At 38.0% G+C, this 16,924-nt stretch overlaps 1 protein-coding gene across 1 annotated transcript in view; it reads left to right on the top strand.

The window, feature by feature from the left end:
- KCNH5 (potassium voltage-gated channel subfamily H member 5) overlaps nucleotides 1–16,924 on the top strand; it is a 308,323-nt gene that overhangs the window by 55,514 nt on the left and 235,885 nt on the right. Inside the window, exons 5-6 of the mRNA XM_039242113.1 lie at nucleotides 4,684–4,799; nucleotides 10,772–11,164. Of these exons, the coding sequence (XP_039098044.1) occupies nucleotides 4,684–4,799; nucleotides 10,772–11,164 (509 nt within the window). The remainder of the gene's footprint in view (nucleotides 1–4,683; nucleotides 4,800–10,771; nucleotides 11,165–16,924) is intronic.

The raw sequence follows: 16,924 nt of genomic DNA, 5'->3' as shown, positions 1-16,924 counted from the left end.
CAATGAAATTTACTGATAATAATTCAAGGGAGCAAAGCATTCTTGTTATCTTTTGTTCCTGGTACTGAGGTCTTAGAACTGTTACTGAGCTAATCAGTCAATGGTACCCGATTCATCATTTGTAATAATACAAAGGGGAAAAATTACAGCCAAGAAATCCATTCTGTTGATTATCCATATGTGCTCTAAAAGAGATGACCAGAATCTCTACCCATTTATCTGTGCAGTATTGTAATACAGATTCCAAAACTGCCAAGACACTTACGGTGTGAAATATCCTGTGCCAAATAGTTATGGCATCTTCATGCCAATAATTGAGACAAAAAATTCCTATAGAGTGAAACTAACAGCAAAAATAGCAGCCTTCCCCTTGTGGGAAGCCAATGGTTTTCTTTAGAGAGGAAACAACATATGAAATATGAGTAATTATACCATGTAGTCTCTTTGGCCAAGTGTATAATTGTTTGCCTAAGCTTTTTTTCTTATAGATTAGAATCTTGTGTTGCAGTCTAGTAAGATTGATTTAACTGCCTCTTTGACTTCCTCTTATTTTTAAGATTAGGCAGTCCATGACAAAGAGGTTAATTGCAACCCAATAGAGCTAAACTAATGTTTTATTAAGAAGGAGCTGGCATCCTGAGCTTTTAGGAGAACAAATGTTCTCATAATTCCACGAGCAACTCATAGAGCAAGTTTTAGGCTCTTCATATTCAGCTCTCTGTTCACATTACCCCATATCGACCACATCTAAGTAACATCAGCGAACTGTGCTGAATAAGCAGTTATACCAGTTAGGTCTCTGTAAAGGTGAGATCAGTAAATGTATCGCTGGAAAAAGTTAGAACTGCTGATGTGCCTTTTTTTCTGACCTAGACAGTATGGCTTCTCAACTTTTTTAGTTCGACTGTATGGGGGGGGGGGGTTGGTGATAGAGCAAATGAACTAATTTAGTTAATAACTTAGGCAATTTCAGATGTGTCCAAGGGCACAAAAGGATTGGCATAGGAAATTTACTGTGGTGTTGTTAGTGATAGTGAAAAATCTAGAAACCACTTAAATGCCCATGAGTAGAACATAAGCATGATCAGAAAAGAGCCAATGTCTACCTCTTTGAGATTATAAAGAGGCAGGCAAGATTCAGTGCCATGTGGGTGGGTCTAGAGATGGAGGGGACAGAAAGGAAATTGAAGGGTATCGTCTTTCTTATGGCCTCTGTTTATTCAATAACATTTGACAAGGTAATTGGCTGAGAGTGAGGAAGGAGGGGTGGTATAGGGGTTTTGAGAAAAATGCTAACTGTTGAGAACTGAGAATTATAAAAAAAGCCCTAATCCTAACCATGACTGTGGGAAATGAGAGAACACATGTCATTTGATGATTTGTATTCTTCCATGTGTCAACGAATTTATTCTTTCAATATCTCTTTTAATATTTTTTCAAAATATTTTCTGGATTAACCTTATTCTGGGAATAAAAATGTGCTTTTTTAATCTAATACTTAGACATACTGTGTGTAACATTACTTGTCTTAAAAATATGAAGCTTCAATTAGTATAACATTGCTTTGGAAGTTTCTAGAAACATTCAATGCAATTATAATATCAAATTGAAGTAAGAAAGAGAAATGATCACAGGAAATACTTTAATGTATCTATTGCCAACATTGTCATCTGAAGACACCCTTAATATTTACCCAACAAAGCAAAACCAAATCCAACCCATGATAATAAAACAAAGGGGGGTTTTTTTAAATCTGATTTTTAAGTTACAAGTAAGTCAATTAGTTAATTAATGGCCTGTTTTATGCCAGACCCTGATCAAGTGCTTGAATATGGAGAGATGAACAATAAATAGTTCAGTAAGAGTTGACTAGCATGTTAATCAACAACTGCCATTAGTGTTGCAAGTGCCACGTGGGGTATTTATCCTATGATGTGCAAGCACAGAGGAGGACAGCTCTCTTATGAGTGGATCAAAGAAGCAGCCAGAAGGAGATAATGCTTTAACTGAATCTAGAGGTGGCAGTCAGTGTTAGCCAGACATATGGGAATGGGGGAAGCATTTCAGGCAGGCAGAATGATTATAATGCTTGAAAACCTGGATGCAATGAATATCATAGGATGTACAGAGAATTCCCAGAAGATTTAATTTTAGTTCTTAACTTATTCTTCTTTTAATTTGCTATTAATTTTAGTAGGGATAGCATACAGAGTATGTATAGAGAAGTAGAAGGAGATGAATGCAGAGGAAATCTTTGGTCAGAAACTAAATGACCCATATACCAAGAAAATGCACTGTTACTCTGAAGGCCTCCAGGGATCTCCTAAAGAGTTTGAAATAGGGAAATGGGAAGTACTTTGGCAGCAATGTAGAGTTTCTTGGAGAGTATATGGTCAGAGAGTAGATATAGAGTATAGTCTTTTTTTTTTTTTTTAATATTTTTATTTATTTCTAGGAGAGAGAGAGAGCGTGAGCAGGGGAGGGTCAGAGAGAGAGGGAGATACAGACTCTGAAATAGGCTCCGGGCTCTGAGCTGGCAGTCAGCACAGAGCCCGACGCGGGGCTCGAATCCACAAACCGCGAGATCATGACCTAAGCGAAAGTCGGACGTTTAACCGACTAAGCCACCCAGGCGCCCCGAGTATAGTCTTTAAGATGCTGCCAACCTAACTCAGGTTGAAGATTGTCTGACATATAGAGATGGAAAGAGGAGATTCAACTTGAGTGAATTTATTAATAGGTTATAGTCTACAAGTCTTGGAAGTGATTGGATACGTGGGTATCCACGTGGGTATGGAGGTAACAGTGAAGGAGGATGGTAAATTTCAAGTTTCTGATTTGGACATCTGAACATATCATGGGGCTAGTCACCAAGTCCAAGAATACATGAACGATGAAGAGTTGGAGATGAAGGGAGAAGATGATGTCAGTGTTGCACATGCTGAGTGTCAGATGCCTATAGAACATATTTGTCAAAGTTGGCTAGTGGCTGATTAGATACAAGATAGGTCTAATTCTGAGAAGAAGAGTCTAGACTGGTGACACAGATTGCACATTGGTCTTTTACATTGACAAGTTCTTAGAGAGCTGGTGGCATATCTGGTGGTGGTGGTGGTTCTTCTTTTCTTTTTCCTTCCTCCCTCCCTCCCTCCCTCTCTCCCTTCCTTCAGCACATTGCACAGGGTTAGCCTTAGGGATACATACAATTCCCAAAGCCTATCTTTTCTTTTTTTTCTAGTCACTAGGATTAAGTCCATTAATGGGGAATTAAGGACATTATATCAATTGATGCCAGTTTACTTATTTTATAATCCATTTGTTGGGTACTATAGAGGGAGCTGAACTGGTGAGGAAACACAAAACTTAAATGAAGTCAGAATTAGCTTGAAGAATGATAGTAAAGTATGATATCATCTACCTAGTATAATTTGAAAGGCATTTGACTGGTTTCTGCTGAGGATTTCTTCATTTTTGTTCACAGCGTCTGAAATTTCATCATTGTCATTACCATCTTTCCTTGAGACCATCAGAAGTTTTCCTAAATTTAAGGAGTTATTTGGCAAATAACCTAGTGAAGGGCAATATCATAGAAGTTATCAAATGGTCGTATTGGATCTTTAATAAATTAGTGCTTTTGGAATATCTAGAGAAAGGATAATTGATACAGGTTCAGAGTATGGTTAGTTTTGCTCTACTTATTCATATCCCCTTGACATTTCCTTGAAGCTAATTATTTTAATAATGGAAATTTGAGGCCTTGGGTAGAAATTTCTTTCTCATTAAATTCACAGCCCCTCCCCCCAGGAATTAAAATTACTTCTCTTTCAGAAAACAATGTTAGCGATTCTAGATATTTAAAGAATGATATTTTAGACATGACTGTAATTAGCAAGAGAGAAATAACATTTTGCTATGTTACAAAAAAGATGAAAATATGATATGAACCATAATATGTGAGATTTGTTGAAATAGGGTTTCATTTTATTATGTGTATATATCTACACATGAATGCACAGTAAAATTGTTTTTTATTAGGCTATAATAAATAACCCCCCATCTTCCAGTAGCTTAACACAACAGAAAGATATTTCTTGCTCACATTAAAGTCTAAGGCAGAAGATCCATGGCATATGGCAGTCTTCCCTTCATGGAGTCAGTGCTTTACTATTCCCTAGGGGCTTTTTGTCACTTGCATCCAGCTGGTGGAAGGAGGGAGAAAGTGCAGAGAAGTCTCACTTGCTTCTTAAGTTGTGGCATATATGAGAGTGACACATAACATTTCTGCTTTCATTCCATTGATGAGAACTAGGGGCGTGGGCATGGCTGGATGCAAAGAATGCTAGGAAATAATATTTTTGGCTGGGCAGCTGTTTTCCAGTAACAAATCTGTAAAATTCAATGGGGAACACAGAATTTTGTGGAGAGCTGTACCTTGGCTACAGGAACCATGTAATAGATATGAGCAAAACAGAAAGGTCACACATAAAAATTACTCATTACTTTATAGTTACACTTGAAATATGTGGTGATGTCTATGGAGAAATAAAGTGCTTTAGATTGACACTTTTTATTAGTTCTGGATGTTATGCTGTTTCTGAGATCCCCTGAATATTATTAGCAAGAATGTTGGGTTCCATATTCATTATATGTGAAAAACTGAGACTTTCTCTCCTTACTTTTAAGGTTGGACAAAATTTGCCCGGTTGACACGGGCCTTGACAAATAGCCGAAGTGTTTTGCAGCAGCTCACGCCAATGAATAAAACAGAGGTGGTCCACAAACATTCAAGATTAGCTGAAGTAAGTGGGAGACTAACTTTCCTTCCCAAGATGGTGGTGGGAGTACATTTTTTCCCCTGAAATGATTCGATATAGATATTTGTGGTTATTATTTTGTAAGTACTTATCTTCTAATTATTTTTCTTGTGTAGATTTATAGAAACTTCAAATATATCTTTTTATTCTCTTGTATTTTTGAAATGGGAAACTAGTTCATGATATCCCAAGTGATACCTGTAGAGGGTGAAATTTTGAGTAAATGAGATAGGAAGTTCACTCATTTCATCCATTTATGTATGTAGCACACACTCATTGAGGGTTGTCTCTGTACTTGGTACTCTATCAAGGATGTGAAGATGAATATGCCATGGGCTCTACCATCAAGGAACTAAAGATCAAGAAAACAGTGACCATAGAATGTTATAAATAGGATGACAGAGTGCAGTGGGAACACACGCAAGAGCATTTACCTTGACTTGAGGCTCTAGGGAGGCTTACCTGTGTGAGATGATACCTGGGCTGAGTGAATCTTGAAGGAAAAATATAAGAAATAGGTAAAGAAGGGATGCAGGTCATTCCTACCAGGGAGAACAGCATGGGCAGAGGCATAGAGATGAGACTGTAGGATGACTCTGAGTGTGAGTTCACTTTGGATGAAGTCAGGTGAAGGAAGGTTTAAAGTAATGTATAGCAGAACAGGAGTGGTTGGTGTCCCATGTTAGGGAAGAGATATGATCACATTTGTGCTTCAGAGAAACCTCTCAAAAGGACATTAGTCCCTATGGTTTTCTTTGCAGTGCTGTTTTTCTTGTATTAATTTAAAAACATGATTCTAAGAAGGAGTCCATAGATTTCACCAGATTGCCAAAAGAGATCCCTTGTCCAAAAATGATTAAGAACCCTGCTTGATCTAGTGGCTCTGTGTTGAATGGGAGGACAGAAAAACCAGTTAAGAGGACTTAGTGGTAAATCAGCTAGGTTGGCTATGGCTTTAAGCAAGGAAACCAGGAGCAGAAGTGGACAGATTGCAGACACACCAAGATTAGAGTCAAAGTATTTGTTGCCTAGTACTGTTGGCTAAAAAAGCAGCAAATATAAAAGGAGGCAGAGACGGTTGTGGGCAATGGCAATGAGTTCAGTTTGGGCCATATTAAGTTTGAAGTGACTGACAGAACATCCAAGTAGGGATGCCTCAAAGGTAGAGGGACTTACGGGTCTGGCTCTGGAGGGATATCTGGGTCTGAGTTGCAGTCGTTGGTGCCATAGGACGATGATGTTATCCAGAGAAAGTATAGTGACCCAGAGAGAAAAGGAATTAAGGGCAGGACTCCAGGTAGAAGCTTTGCTGTTCATGTGTCTTCTTTAATCATCACTTGTCTTCCTGGTATGAACAATGCCAAAAATTAATTAAGCTACCAAAGCTCGGTAGAGCAGTTAGTGGGCACTCAGAAAACGTTTTGAGATGGCTTACCAAAAAAGAGAGAGATAAAATTAAATGTCTGTGTTCATCAGTTTTCTCTGCTGGAGAAAAGTGAGTTGAAGCACTCTAGAGTACCTTTCTGAACTGGTTGCAGATATTAAATTTGGTTTGGAGAGGGTTAGAAAGTAAAGTATGTTCCTTGAATTTGGAGAATTCTGGAGTTTTTCTTGGACCGTAGCTAACTGGGGGACTTGAAAGGCTTTCTGCTTTAAATAGCACTGTTAGCTTAGGGAGAGACTAAAACTTGGATGTGCAAACATGTTTATAAAAACCCACGTGTGACCATGAATACAACTAAATATTAATAATAATGATAATTTCAATATTTTAAAAGACAATATACAATTGGCACAAGATTTAAAGTTTTAAAGAAATTTTATTTTTGAGAGAGAGAGGGAGACAGAGCGTGAGTGAGGGAGGGACAGAGAGAAAGGGAGACATGGAATCTGACGCAGACTCCAGACTCTGATCTGTCAGCACAGAGCCTGATACTGGGCTTGAACTCATGAACTGTGATATCATGACCTGAGCTGAAGTCAGATGCTTAACCAACCGAGCCACCCAGGCGATCCCCAATTAGCACAAAATTTAAAGCAGACTGTTAGATACAACTTTCCTTTGTCAATAATTCTTGTTATGACGTACTACTTGATTTTACAGTTTTCTTTTCTGCCTCAGTTGTCCCTTTCTTTCTATAAAACAAGCTGGAGTGGAAGAGCTTGTTTGTGTAACTGCTGACTTTCATAGCTATGATTTTTTCCAGCTCTTAACGATAGCTTATTCAGAGTTATTCTTTTCTCTGTTATACCATTGGGCAAGAACAAGAGGAAAGGGACTGTAGAGAGGAAATTTTTTTACCTTAGCACCCTGAATCACTCATTGTTTTTTTTCTTCTGCATCAATTGCAAAGTTTCTCTCCCCTCGACAGCTCATGTTTTTCTTTTGTTTTTCTTTTTTAGTAAATTTAATTCTTGTTTCTTCCCATCTGATTTTATTTTGTTTTTATTTTTTTGCTTTGCCTTTTGATTATTGTTGGTTTCTTTATTGATCATCCCTAATTCACAAACCTGACTCAGATACAGAATAGTTTCTGTCAGGTCACAGGCTCGATTTCAGAGAACATGAAGAGATAACAAGATTCTCAAAAGATACTTTGCTTGCATGTGCTCTGAGTTCAAAGGTTGACCCACAAGTAGCATCAAGTTTGCAAAAGGTTATCATTTCAAAAATTTTACTCAGAATCTTAAGTTGTGTTCAACCAGAGTATTTGGATTTGCTGGTAAATTTCAGGCTTTCACTTTTTCCAAGACCTATAAATTTAATCTCAGTTCCCTCTGGACACCTTCATTTGGAGCTGATTCCCAGTTTCAGAGATCCTGGTCTCTGTGTAGCAGTTCATCAATTGTCCACATGAACTGATATCCTGCTAACTAGCTTCAGCTTTCCACTTTTATACTGGTGGAGAGATAAATATCCATAACAATGCCGTGCCCATGGTCCTGATTCTATTAGCGTCAGTGCTCTCAGATATTCAGAGAGAAAGAATGTGTCTGTATTGATACAAAAATACATCAGACAATGTGTTTTCATTCCCCTCCACCTCAGGCTCATCGCTTATGAAAGTACAAGTGGAATAGCAATGAAAGTGAAGACTTGTTACTGCTTTATAAAAGCACCCCAGTGCCAGAGAGAAGATGAAAGTAGTGCTCTGCATGTGAGAGACATCAAAGTGCAAGCATATGTGTCCCTTTGTTGTTGATGCCATGCTTTTGCTCCTTGTCCTCCTGTAGCTTTTCTGGATCCTTTTTACATGTGCACGTCACTATCTAAACTGGGTCCCGACTGGCTAAAGAAATATCAGACAAGAGTTTTACCTTGGACCATATGTTATAATCACCCAAGAAAGGTTTTGAAGTTTCAAAAAATATAGGCCTGAAAAAGAGTATACCGTAGTTTAAAAACTGTCGTCAGATGATTCTAGATTTTAGTCAGATTTAAGGGAGACGGACAGACCTTAGGAGTGATCCCATTCCATCTCTAGAGAAGAAATCTCCTGTTCTGCCAAGGTGCTAGGCAGAGAAGACTTGTCTATAAACACAGTGTGTGGGGCCTGTCTAAAAACACAGTGCTTTTAGGGGTCCATGAGCTGTTTGACTTTCTATTAACAGTAGAAGAAAAAATTAAACTTTGAGGTTAAAAACTTGAATATATACTATTAATTTTTCTTCTTTGCAACAATGCAGTTGTAAAATGCAATTTTTATTTTATTTATTTATTTTTAAATGTTTATTTGTTTATTTTGAGAGAGAGAGAGTGAGAGTGAGCAGGGGAGGGGCAGAGAGAGAGAATACTAAGTAGTAGGTCCATGCTGTTAGTGGAGAGCTCGACACAGGGCTTGATCCCATGACCATGAGCTCATGACCCGAGCTGAAATCAAGAGTTGGATATTTAACCAACCAGGTGCCCCTATTTTATTTTATATTTTATGGAGGAGGGGTCAGGAAGGCAAAAATGCTCAGGGCCTGTAAAGGTCGTAATGCACCCTGGCACTGAGTTTATTTTCTAAGTATAATTTCTTTGTGCTCCAACTATAGTCTGTGTAGATATAGATGGTAAAATACTACCATTGACTATGAAGAGTGTTTTCATGTCTAATACAGTGAAGTTGGAATGGATAGACCAGTGGTTATCAAGTGAAAGAGAAACCATGATTATGTATGATGCTGTATACATAAAGCTCTATCTCCAAATGAAGCTTTCATTCCTGGTAGGAAAATTTGCTGCTAAGTAGTTAAGACCTTATGGGAAAAATATGGCTGGGCACTGATAATGAGGATAAATACATAAAAATCTTTATAAATAGTTTGTATAGCCCCCAGACTAACAACAATGGTTATAATACACAACTAAAGAGAATACTAGTGATGTTTTTTACATTTCAAAATATTAATGGTGGGTATTATATACTTAGTTTTCAGTTATGTAAGTTCTATGCATGAAAGAAACTTTTCAGGATAATTCTCAAGTTTCAAGAAGTGCTAGTATATTTGCTTTGCTTTGTGGCTTGTGAGTTACATGCTAATAGTTATTTTTGTTTATATCTATTCTTACATTTAAATATTTAATGAATTTATAACTTAGTGGTAACTTTTTAAATCCTACTGGATCCTATTAGTCCTGGAGACATTGACTAGTTGGATATATTAGGTGAAAAAGCTGCTGGAAATATTATTTATCAAAGTCTTATTTACAAACTCCTTAACACATAGGTTTACTCAGCCTTAGCTTCATTGAAGACATGGAGCAGAACTCTCTGATCTATTTCTTCAACCCCTTTTCAAAGTTTCCAGGATCTGGAAAACAATGCTAAGTCTATGTTTGTTACTTTTGCCCAGTGCTGCCCAGACCTCTACTCTTGCTCTGTCATCTGCTTTCTGTCTTTGTCTCTTTAATTAGACCTGCTTAGAGTAAGTCAAGGTTCAAATAACCTTGCAGTGAAAATTTTCCACTTGTCGTATAGGTAGAGAGAAGCAAACCTGAGTATTTAGCACTTTTTTCCCTAAAGAGAATATGCATCTGGGCAGGAAATACAGTTCTTTAATACAGGTCAAAGGGAGAAAAGGAAAAAGTAGGCTATAATATTTACAACCCTGATATCACTATGCTAGTCATTAGGGGCCTTGCTGAGTCCCACTCAACAGCAAGATCACCGACAGTGTGTTCCTGGGGTTCAGCGAGGCCATCAGAATCAAAGTTATGCTCTCTGAGGTGCTAAATATGTGTGAAGAATGGATAATAATGAGTCACCCAAATAACTGCTGTATAATCAAGTTAGAGATGTGATTTTGGGCAGGCTTGCAAGTGAGTGTACAGAAAGCAGTCCCAGAAGTGGATATCCAGCAGTGCTGTGGATCAGTGTTGGTGCCGGAGCAAGTCATCCAGAGGATGTGACTGCTGGTTGACCCTTGAGCTGACCCAGGCAATTGAAGGCTCCTCATTCATGTCCTTCGAATGTACACTCTGCCCCTCTATTCCCACAGTAGGAGCCATTCAAGGACATAACACTGAAACAGTAGGATATTTTCTGGGACCATTAGGACGGTATATGAGACTGGACTCAGTAAGGACACCTACTAATCTTTTAAGATTCTGGTGGGTGGGTGTGGAGATCTACTAGTCTTGTAAGTATGTTGCCTAGCTTATTAAATCTACCACCTAACAATCTGAAGAGTAGTCTGCCTTTTTCTTTGGTTTCTTCTTGCCTTTGGTGTTTGGGGGCCAGATTGTGAATTAACAGTTGGCCCCTGGAGAGAAAGCCAGGTGGAACAGCAGATTAACTTCCTTTGAACAAATTTCAGTACAACTCAGAAGTGGGAGACAGACCTATAGGGGTTGACTAGTCTGGAAACCAGGAGTCATGAAAAATACACTGTGGTTTGACTTTCATTGAATTTGAATTCACTGAATTGCAGAGATGTCCAAGTCATTTATATGCACATTGTCTCTCTTTTAGGTTCTTCAGCTGGGATCAGATATCCTTCCTCAGTATAAACAAGAAGCTCCAAAGACGCCACCACACATTATTTTACACTATTGTGCTTTTAAAACTACTTGGGATTGGGTGATTTTAATTCTTACCTTCTACACCGCCATTATGGTTCCTTATAACGTTTCCTTCAAAACGAAGCAGAACAACATAGCCTGGCTGGTGCTGGACAGTGTGGTGGACGTTATTTTTCTGGTTGACATTGTTTTAAATTTTCACACGACCTTTGTGGGACCTGGTGGAGAGGTCATTTCTGACCCCAAGCTGATAAGGATGAATTATCTGAAAACTTGGTTTGTGATCGATCTGTTGTCGTGTTTACCTTATGACATCATCAATGCCTTTGAAAATGTGGATGAGGTAAGTTTCTTTTTTTTCTGAGTACTGTGGGTCCTATGTTTTGAGGAAATTAAGATAAAAGGAGTTTACAGATAATCGAAATGTCTTTTTAGCCACATGTTCACTCTTCACCCTACTTGCCTTAAATTATAATATTCAGTTGCTTTTTGTTAATTTTCATCTGCTTCTTTTGCTTGCTTTCTGGTTGATAATAACAGTTACTGGGACAATGGTTGTGGTTGGAAGTTGTGGTCTGAAAAAGTGGAGGGTGTGGTCGGAGGAGTTGGAACAGAAGAAAAGCAGTAGCATTTGGGGTCACATACAGTTTACGAACTAGGTAATTGACTAAAAGATATGAAATAGATGTATTTTCTTTGGAAAACTATAACATATTAAAATGCTATGCATTCATAGATCTTTTGTCTCCTCCTCTCCAGATATATATATATATAGTAGTGATGCTTGATAAGTTAACATGAAAAAAGTCTATGGAAAAGTCTTAAGTTTTTGCCTTTTTGGTTTCTTCTTATAGCCTTTGCTTTAAATTTTGTCTAATTACTTTTGTGGCTAGAGACTTGAATGATTTCTGATGTCTGGTCTGGTTCAAGATTCTGCTCATTCAGTGTTATCTGTACAACTAGAAATACTTAAAATATGTAATATCTTAAAAGAACATAAAAGACCTTCAAAGACTTAAAAGCACTTCATCCAGAGCTTCCTAGCTTCTAACTTAATAGTGAATGATTTTCAACTTGCTACATCAAGCTAATAGGATACAACCAATAATCTCAACTAATAACGTAAAAATGAGTCCATATAGAATGCATCTATTATTAAAATATGTTCATAATGATAATATTACAAACTTAATTTCCCTAAAGATTCTGCTCTGTCCTTGTAGGCTGCTCAGATGGAAAATTCCCCACTACATCATTGTTATTATTCTATGTATGTTGGGAGGTAAATAGAAACTATTCAGTGACTTTTTTCCATTAAATTTCTACACTCAATTAACTTTAATATTAATTAAAAAAACCTATATCCCTGAAAGTTAAGTGCAGACATTGTGTTTTGATGCTATACACATTAGTTTAAAAATTAGAGAAAAAGGAGCAATTATAGTAAATTGTTTTATGATTTTACATTCCATTTACATCAAGCTTTTAAAGGTGCATTTATTTCTTTCCTATTTACCCTCTGGAAAGGATTGAGAGAAGTTAATTTTAAAAATGTTGAAATATGATAAGGAGATGATAGCAATATTTATATTTCACTTATTGTAAGAATTTATATGTTAAGATCAATACATTAAGATTTCAGTTATTTAGGCACAAAAGTTTTAATAGCAATAATCAGAAGATTGGCTCAGCTCATAGAAGGGAAATACATTAAATGTGTTACAAAATAATAAATGCATTTCTTTTTTACAAATAGTTTATTGTCAAATTAGTTTCCACATAACACCCAGTGCTCATCCCCACAAGTGCCCTCCTCCATGCCCCTCCCCCCCTCCCCCCCACATCCATCAGTCCTCAGTTTTTGTCAGCATTCAAGAGTCTCTCATGGTTTGCCTCTCTCCCTTTCCCCCACCATTTCCCCCTTTCTTCTCCCCCTTGTTCCTCCGTTAAGTTCCTCCTAATCCTCCTATACGTGCACACATATGATATTTGTCCTTCTCTGCCTGACTTATTTCGCTCAGCATAACACCCTCAAGGTCCATCCATGTTGCTACACATGGACGGATTTCATTGTTTCTCATTGCCATGTAGTATTCCATGGTATAGATAAACCACATCTTCTTGATCCATTCATCTGTTGATGGACACTTAGGCTCTTTCCATGTTTTAGCTATTGTGGAGAGTGCTGCTATGAACATTGGGGTACATGTGCTCCTATGCCTCAGCATTTCTGTATCCCTTGGGTAAATTCCTAGCAGTGCTATTGCTGGGTCCTAGGGGAGTTCTATTGTTAGTTTCCTGAGGAACCTCCACACTGTTTTCCAGAGGGGCTGTACCAGTTTACATTCCCACCAACAGTGTAGGAGGGTGCCCGTTTCTCCTCATCCTCGCCAGCATCTAGAGTTCTCTGATTTGCTCATTTTAGCCACTTTGACTGGTGTGAGGTGGTATCTCAGTGTGGTTTTGATTTGTATTTCCCTGATGAGGAGGGATGCTGAGCATCGTTTCATGTGTCTGTTGGCCATCTGGATACAAAATAATAAATGTATTTAACATAATCTATATATCAAGAGAACCTCAGCCTCAGGCATATTAAGTAAAATGCAAAGTAAAGTGATAAACTACACTGACATTCCATTTTCAATTTGTTACAAGCAAAACTTAGTTTGGGTACCTGGGTGGCTCAGTTGGTAGGGTGTTGGACTCTTGACTTCCACTCAGGTCATGATCTCATGGTTGTGGGATGAAGCCCCACATCAGGCTACCCGCTGAGCATGGAGCCTGCTTAAGATTCTCTCTCTCTTTTTGTCCTCCCCCACATTCGACTGCTGTCTCTCTCTCTCTTTCTGTCTCTCAGAAACAAAACAAAACAAAAAAACAAAACAAAACAAAAAACCCAAACAAAACCAAACCCAAAAACTTGGTTATCACACTAGCCTGGTGAATATGGTGGCTAAGAAGGTGCACTGCTCAGGTCTTCCTTCGTGAAAACCTGCTGCCCAGAGCACAACTCATAGCTTCCTGGAACTAGCTCTTGGTTTGGGAAAGGCAACTGTTAGCATCTTTTTCAAACTCCGCATTCATTAATGAGTCATCACATTGTCACAGTAGTAGCTTGAAACTGGCCATGACCACAGTGGCAGTATTTACACCCAGAAAGCAACAATTGCCATGAGTAAAGGCCTTTTTTTTTTTTTTGGATTGATGTTGCATTTTCTGATCTGTTGCATTTCACACACTGAAGCCATATTTTCCCAAGGCTACTCTTAGCCAATAATTAAAAATGGTGGTAATAGTATAGTTAGTCTACTCCTGTTCACTGCAGAACTCCTCTATTGAGCAGCATTTGCTCTAGGACTCCCCATTTACCTGTACTGTCATCTGAGACTATTCTACCCAATACTTCTTCACAGGTGTCACACCTGCATGTGGTCTGAAGCCTCCTCCCTCTTCCCTTTATCTTCCCCAGCTATTCTTCTCAGTATATATTCCTTGCACATGTAACCCTGACTTGGCAGCACTCTGTAGGGGACATGAACTAATAGAGTGAAGGTGTGGGTATTCTCATACATTGCTCAACGGAGGGTAAGTTGGTAAAATTTCTATGCAGAATGATTGACATGACATCATTTTGAAAAAAAAAAAAGATCCTAGAGGCAACCACTTTTGTATTGTTTAGGGGATTCTTTTATTATTTGCTTGCATGTGAGCAAACAAGATTATGTACCTACCTCTTGGTTTTTCTTTTTCTCTTTTTAAAAATTTTAATGGTTTTTTAAAGTAGTGGAGCTTGAATTCACGACCCTGAGACCAAGGCCTGAGCTGAGATCAAGACTCGGATGCTTAACTGACTAAGCCACCCAGGCACCCCTGAGCTTTCAGTTTTAGGCCTTGTCTTTGACTTTGCAAATGGTATTTTCTCTCTGCTCTTACTATGTCCATGCACTTTGCCATCACCTGGTTCTCACAATACAGGTATATCATCCTTTTGGTTCAATAAATATTAGGTATTCACAACACCATGACTACAAAATGGAACCTTAAACATGCTATGATTGTTTTCCCGCACTTTACATTTTCCTTAGTGTTGATAAATGTCTGGATTTAATGTTTGCTTAGTTTTATGTACTTACCACTAATTCAAACAGTAAGCTCTCTGCCAATTGTTTAAATCTTCTCTCATTACATTCATGGGAGCAATATTCTATCAACATCATTTTTTTAAATGTTTTATTTCAGAGAGAGAGAGCACGAGCAGGGGAGGGTCCGAGAGAGGGAGACACAGAATCTGAAACAGGCCCCAGGCTCTGAGCTAGCTGTCAGCACAGAGCCCGACATGGGGCTTGAACCCAAGAACCGTGAGATCATGACCTGAGCCAACGTCAGACGCTCAACCGACTGAGCCACCCAGACACCCCTCAACATCATTTTCTTAAACAAATCTTTTTGCTGCCCCCTCTCACATGATTGACCATTTGGCTAGTTATAACATTCTAGGCTAGACAGAATTTCTCCTCAGAATTTTGAAAGACATAATGTCATTGCAGTCCATCTTCTAAAAACTCTGTTAAGAAACTTGTAGCCACTAGGATTTTGGCACTTTCCAAGTGACCTGTTCTCTCTTTCTGGAAGTTTGGTGTACACTCTTTGTCTCAGGATTCTGAAACTTTCTGATGATAGGCCTTAGTGTGGGTCCATTTTCATCAGTTTTGTTGGGCACAGATGGTGGCCCTTTTCAATCTGCCAAAGCGTGTCTTATGTCTTAATTTCTTTTTCCTAAAATGAATTTCTCCACCCTTCTCCCCACTTTTCTCTTGCTGGTATTCCTTTTATTCAGACATTATACCGATTGGAGTGGCCTTCTAATTTGCTTTTTTTCTTCTCTCCTATTTTTCAACACTTTCTATTTTTGCTATACCGTCTGGGAGCTTTTCTCAATATTATTGTTTAACTTTCTTTGTTCCTGATGATTGTTTTGCTTAAGGTCTATTTAGCTTGATATTATTAAAGCTAAATTAGCCTTAATTTAGTATTGGCATATATATGTATATATATAACTGTAAAATTTTATTATTATAGATTATTAAACTCTAGCTGTATCTTCTATCTCACATAGTTTCCGAGAGACTTTTTAAAAAATGTATATTATTTTTTTGAGAGAGAGAGACAGAGAGCAAACAGGGGAGGGTAGAAAGAGAAGGAGACATAGAACTGGAAGCAGTAGATTCTGAGAGCCTTAACTGACAGGCTTAATCTATGTATACATTTTGAGGTTAATTACATTTTTATTTACTTAGAGCATTTTATTTTCTACTTTAAAATGCCTTTTTCTTTTCTCTATGTTTTTATTCCTTTTTTCTTCTTTCTTCCGTCTTTTGGATTGAGTTCTTCCTCTCACTTATTGATTATCTTCCATTAGTTTGGAAGTTTTTCTGTTAATTGATTATTCCTAACATTTCTTTTTTAAAAATATTTTTAACTTTTATTTGTTTTTTAAAGTGTTTGTTTTTGAGAGAGGGGGAGAGAATGAGGGGGGGAGGGGCAGAAGGAGAGGGTGACAGAGGATCTGATGTGGCTCTCCACTGACAGCAGAGAGCCTAATGTGGGGCTTGAACTCATGAACTGTGAGATCATATTCTGAGTCAAAGTTGGATACTCAACCCACTGAGCCACCCAGGTGCCCCTGATTACTCTTAACATTTCTAACATCACTATGCAGCTTATTAGTATCTTTACTCTTCCTAATTAATTCAAGGACCTTTGTTCATCTCATCTTTGAAATTATTATTGTCTTATATTTGGAACCTATACTTTTAACTTTTAATTATTATATTGTAGTCTTATTTTGTTGTTGAAAGTTTATTTATTTACTTTGAGAGAGGCTGACAGAGAGAGTGAGCAGGGGAGGGGCAGAGAGAGAATCCCAAGCAGTCCCTGCATTATCAGTATGGAGCCCAGTGCAGGACTCAAATCCATGAACGATGAGATCATGACCTGAGGGGAAACCAAGAAGTGGATGCTTAACTGGCTGAGCCCCCCAAGTGCCCCAGTTGTTTTGTTTAATTTCAGTACTATTTAGATATACCCACATGTCTGTCAATTT

This window comes from Hyaena hyaena, unplaced genomic scaffold (assembly GCF_003009895.1).
Source record: "Hyaena hyaena isolate Hyena2069 unplaced genomic scaffold, ASM300989v1 scaffold_208, whole genome shotgun sequence".
Lineage (NCBI taxonomy): Eukaryota > Metazoa > Chordata > Mammalia > Carnivora > Hyaenidae > Hyaena > Hyaena hyaena.
Note: the sequence above shows the minus strand (reverse complement) of the source record. Positions and strands in the feature narration are given on the sequence as shown.